The sequence below is a fragment of the Cryptotermes secundus genome, unplaced genomic scaffold, assembly GCF_002891405.2.
Source record: "Cryptotermes secundus unplaced genomic scaffold, Csec_1.0 scaffold19, whole genome shotgun sequence".
NCBI lineage: Eukaryota > Metazoa > Arthropoda > Insecta > Blattodea > Kalotermitidae > Cryptotermes > Cryptotermes secundus.
Window position 1 is genome coordinate 213,202 of NW_019729897.1, and position 6,203 is coordinate 219,404.

A 6,203-nucleotide genomic window follows, 5' to 3' on the forward strand; every position below is an offset into this window, starting at 1 on the left:
GTAAAAGAAAGCATATTGTGTTAAGTATTCAACAGAAACTCGTGTAAGCTGGGCTTCGAAATGTTAAGCAGTGACGAAACCGTAAGTTCAGTGGGGGTGCAGCTGGAAGAGCGGGAAGAAAGTGGGAATGAGGAAGAGGTGGACAGTGCTGCTAGTAAGAAAATATCAAATGGTACTGCTCTTAATCATTTGGAATCCTTACTAGACTATCTTGAGAGTGAAGAGAACAGTTTATTAAGTGACAAGCTAATATTACGTAGGCTTCGTACAGATATCCGTAAAAAGGAAAATGCCGCGAAAAAGCAAACGACAATATTAATTTTTTTAAGTGTTAAGTGTGAATATTCATAAAGTGTTGGATGTTGTTGAACGCTGTGATTGAAATAACTAATTCACACTCCAGTATAATGTAAAAAAAGTATTAAATAGGGCATGAGATGACATAAAAATGAGGTTGAGTAAATTTAAATACAGGTAGGCCTATAGTATTATAAAGGTACAGTATTACAGTACTACTTTTAATAACATTTGTCTTAACCGGGTTTTCGATTAATCGTGATTTCCATGCCCACCATTATCCCGGCTAATCGAGAGTTGACTGTACATATCACTTCAGTTGATCAAGCTAAAAATTTAGCACTGTATCACTTCAAAATTGATTCAAATGCACTAGATATTCCTAGTTAACACACCTAGACTGTACCTCAGCAATTTGTCCAGGTTATCATGAACTGTAGTTCTGGATGTTATCCTTATTTCTTTCTATTATCCTACACAGCAACAGACTGCATGTTCTTGAAAAACACACAGAACTGCCTGTATTATTTTACTGGGCACCAATGAATAGGGACTATATGACTGTCAACACAATTTATTTAGATGTGTGGTATGTACAAAATATATACAATAAAAACCATATCTAGTCACTAACACTACATACTTTGAACATTTTTGGAGATCATCAGATGGAACATACTCATAAAGAACTCTGTTACTGAATTGTCATAGGTTACCTTACTGACATAGATTCATTTCAAGTAGGTTTAGATGTGTTACACAATTACACACTATACATGTTAAACTAACTAATATTAGGATTTGAGGGTTTTATCATGATGACTATGTAGAGTATTATCTTCTTGAGTGTTAACACCATGTACTCTACTAAAGGTCCATGGATACGCAAGAGGAAAAATTACCTACATCTTCAAAGCTGAAGAATAAGTCAAGCAAGAAACCAGAACATTTTGATATCAGAATACTCTTAGGTATATTTCAATATCACAATGTGAACATTTTAGTCTCTCTTGTCTATACAATTTCTTCATTTCGTATTTTCAGTCAAAACAACAATCTATGAAAATATACAACTGACCTGTTTACATTGAGGTCGTTTATCTATGGCACAACATGTTTGAACCCTTAATGGGTCGTCACTGGGCACTATTTCATGTTAAGTGCTATACTCATATTTGTAACCAATACAGATCCATACTGTAAGGTTATCTTTATTTTTGATATTGCCTTGTTACGAGATCTTCAAAGTCAAAGTCATAATTGAATAACAAAACTATGATTTTTTACATCAGTACTAACACAACATTCAAACCACACCACAGACCAGGTGGAACATTAGAGACATCAAGTAATTATGTCACGACAACAAGATCCAAAAAGTGACTACTCCAAACAAGAAAGCGTATTCCCAAGAACTAAAACACAAGACCAGTATACAGAAGGAATAATTTACTCACACATACTTTTGATTTAGATATGATTTTAATATTAAAATAGTAACTTTATTAATTCTATTTAAACTTTGAAGATTTTATAACAGAATAACTCATTCACACATACCTTTATTTTAGTTTTGATATTGATGTAAAAATCATAATTCTATTATTTAATTATAACTTTGGCTCTGAAGATCTTGTAACAAGGTCATATCAAAAACAAAGATAACCTTACAATATGGATCCATATTGGTAAAAATACAGCACTTAACATGAAATGGCACCTGAGCTTGACCCATTAAGGGTTGAAACATGTTGTACCATAGATACACGACCTCAGTGTAAACAGGTCAATTGTATTATCTTCATAGATTGTTGTGTTGACAGAAAATATGAAATAAAGAAACTATATGTTTATGATGCAACATATAAAGACTCTCTTGGCTATACACAGCAGACTGATTCTGTACAGATAACATTAACTAATTCTTTGTGGTGAACATCCTCCCAAACAACAACATATTTAAAAATAAACACTAATCTTCATAAATTTCACAAGTATAACTTTTAATTGTATAAGGCATTGTAAACCTTGCTGTAATGGACCCATGTCAATAAGGTGTTCCATAGCAACACAATAATAAAGTTCTCTTCTTGTATGTACCACCTGATGGCCAGAAACAGTTGAAGCATACATCGGTTTTTAATAAATATCAGCATATTATATATACTATGCAGCAAAACAAGTTGTGTTGGTCATTCAGCCCCACTCTAATACCAATATACAACAGGATGCAAGCATTAAAGAACAGTAATATATTTATTACTAAGAGTATGCACCGTATTGACATCTATCAATGTTACAGTACATAATGCTCTCATGACACACAATGAAACGTTCCAGCATGTATGACAAATGGCGTATGCCACTTCCACAAGAAAAATTCTTGCAGAAACTCAATACAAAGTCAGAACACATTTTTGCTTCAGGGTTGCATAGGAGTGTTCCTAGGAGACAGAGCAGACCTATGAGTGAAACATTACTGTAATGGAACCAATATGAGGGAAGATAATGGTGATGGCTGATTAATATTAATCTTCTTAACAAACGATTTTTTGTCATTATTCTGAAATAAAAAAAAACATCCAACAGAAGAAATATGCACAAGGCTAATATAAACTCATCATGCCATCTAATGACCAATATCTATATCCTCCATCCCAGTAATATCAAGGCGCACAGAACTCTGCTTAGTCACATCAGTGGTTGCCTCAAGTTCAATACCTTCCATCTTGTTTCTCACAACAGACAATTCACTATCATTATCAGATTCTTGTCCTCCAACTTTTAAAGATGGATGTCTATTTGTAAGAATTATTTTTGTATACTTTAGCCCTGCCGACTGGTTGGTGATTGGCTTCTTCCCAATTGTGTGTAGAATTCTTTGGGTTTTCTGGAGTACTGGTCTGCCACCAAGAGCATTTACTTTCTCCCTGGAATTCCCACTTTTAATCAATACAAGATTTTGGGCTGATACTGCTGCTGCTGCTGGTTTAATGAAACTGGACATTTGATCTGTTACATCATCTTCTAATGGAAACGAGATTGTGTCTCCTGTGGTCAGGACAGAGGAAGCACCACCTTCGGCAGCACTTGCATCAATTGGCACAACAATCGGGGTGCTCAGAACTTCAGGCTCTGCTTTGTTGCCAGTGAAAAGAGAATCATCATCTTTTGCAAAGATAATTGGAAGCTCAAGTATTTTAGCTGGTGTTAAAGCATCATCTTCCTCTTCTTCCAATGTGGCTGGTGAAGGTGCATCCAACATTCTTCCTATTTTTGGAGGTTTCGATGCAGCAACTGAAGAATCTGGTCTCTTCAAATGTCCAGATGGCACTGTATACGTAGTGAGCTTTGGCCCTGTCATTTTCATTTGGTGTTGGGTGAATGTTTGTCTAGAGGGAGAGGATGCACTCATTTTGGATACTACAGTGAGGCACTGACCTGCAGAGTTACCGTCACTAGTGGTCCTAGTGGAGGTGGTGGTGCCAAAAGGAAGGAGAGTGATTGGGGATGGTGACACTCCAGACAAAGGCACCAGCAGTGAACTACTGCTCGTTGTGTGAGGGGACTCTGCTAACATCACAACATTCCCTCCACTTGCTGCTCCCACAATGCTCTTCCCACCTGCACCAGTCCCAGAGGTTAGTACTGTTAATTTGGACAAATCCAAAGTTCGACCCATGCTTGACAGCACTCTAGTGGATGCCACCACTTGACTCCCATTTGATACTAAGGTCTGCAGATTGTCTTCATTTCCCAAAACTGAAACACACACAACACAAGCATCATTAATTGCTATGTGTGTGTATGCATGTACAGTATGGTTATCACTTTTCTGTCCTACAAACTGGGGAACCAAGGGATGGGTAAGCCAAGGTTTGGAGATCTGTGAGGTGGAAGTGGTGACAGGGACAACTTTACTTTTTACTTGCAAATTCATTCAATGAAGTCTTCTCCTCAGATGATCAACTGTATTAATGTAGAGCTGGACATCAATGACCATCTGACTCCATCCACCATTCCCCATATAGTCCAGGCTAGGAGGGACAGCAGCACTGCCTATAATTATAGTGTGCTAACCTGACAATCATCACATCAACCCCTGATGACAGAGACAGAGAAGGTCTCTGAAATATCAAACACCAACTCCACACTGATATGGCTGACTGCCTGAGAAGAATTTGTCATTGTGAAAGCTTCCAACTGTATGTTGTAAATTTGCTGTTTATAAGGTATCCAGATAAATCTGTACTTGTTTATACTTATTTATTTAACAATATTTAATGAGACTTTTGAATCAGAATAGACATCACCAACATGCAGATCAAAGCTTGCTACCTGCTTCATGCTAGTCTCTTGCTTGACTCATTCTCTGACCATGAAGATGGAGGCAACATGCTCCTCTCAAATGTCAGCTGGTTTTCAATGGACTACGTGGCATTATATCCCTGAAGACAGGACTCTTTACAACAGAATCCTATTTCTGCAAAGATGCAACTGTGTTTGATATTATAACCCAGTACTGTTGTTTACCTTCAATATCATTTAGCTTCTTCTGATAGAAGACCAAACATCAAATACATTTGAGTGTTATCGTCTGTTTATCAAAATGTAATCAATTTGACTGTATGTCATCAGATCGGGAGAAGTTAAAGTGTACTTACAAATATTCTGATCTGGGAACAATTGTACTCTTGACAAATAGTTTCTTATGTGGCAAAGTTTGTTATCATTATCATTATTAGTTTTAGGTAAACTCTACTCACCACTGCTAATTTCCAAATATCTTCTCTCCCTGCTTTTGTATTAAAATCTAAACTACTAAGTTCTGATTTTAAAATATGAAGTGACATAATTGAAACAATATACAAATATTCATATTCTGGGAGACAGCTCACCACTTCAAAGTCTCAAAATATTTTGGATGATGAAATTTTCAGAATTATATATGATGAAGCCAACTTGTACAGGAGACAACAAATAAATGAGGAGGAGCTACAAGGTATTTTGTACAAGAAGTCTGATTTTCCCAGTGGAAACCTATCACATTACAGTAACTGTGTAAATATCAGTCACATGTGTGTTGCTTAAGCTGTCTGTGCATTCTTATTGGAACAAGAGACAACGGAAACCAACTAAACATATGTTGGTACATCTCATGACAGTTTCCTTGTGATTTTGACTATGCTACATATCAATAATAATGACACACAAAAACCCTGGGGGGCAAGCCTAGGTTTCATACAAGGTTATGGCATTTATGGTGGACAAAGTGGCACTGGGCCTCCTACTGTCTGCAGAAAATGATTACAGAACTGAATAAGAGGCCTGGGCCCTGAATGGGCTGGAAGAGCCATTGAAAAAAAAAAAAAGAAATCAAAGTCAGGGTACAGCATAATGTTCAGACGGGCCAATATATTAAAAAAGGAGAAATGTTATTTTCTGTTTAATTTATTTCCTATCTCAGTGTACAATGGTATTCAAATACTGAGATTACTAATGGTAGCTTGAAAAAGTTCTTTCCAATTTAATTTATTTTTTCCTGTTGTTTATTTGTGTAAAAAGAGCAAATAAAACTCAGCTGCTCATGGACTACCTACAACTGAAAGGACAACTTTTCTCAATTATGACACGATTGCTTAATCTGAAAACATTCTTCATTATGTCTAGCATGTATAATGTGAAACATACAATGGACTGAAGATTACTTCTTTTGGGATTTTATGCCATACATTATGGCAGATGTTTACTGATGTTCCTTCCAAAACATCAGTAAACATCTACAATACTACGAGTGTCAACACTAAAAATAGGGTGTGTCATGTTCTTCCAAAACCTCCCCAGACCACTTGCCATTGATCCCAGAAGACGGCAATCTTCATGATACTGCCGTGATTCTTATAAAA

General features: G+C 36.4%; 1 protein-coding gene across 1 annotated transcript in view; it reads right to left on the minus strand.

Annotated features, from left to right (window-relative positions):
• Positions 1-856: 856 nt before the first annotated feature.
• Positions 857-6,203, minus strand: part of LOC111865674 (KAT8 regulatory NSL complex subunit 3) — a 42,777-nt gene continuing 37,430 nt past the window's right edge. The window contains exon 14 of the mRNA XM_023853875.2: positions 857-4,059. Within this exon, the coding sequence (XP_023709643.1) occupies positions 2,927-4,059 (1,133 nt within the window). The 3' untranslated portion in view covers positions 857-2,926. The remainder of the gene's footprint in view (positions 4,060-6,203) is intronic.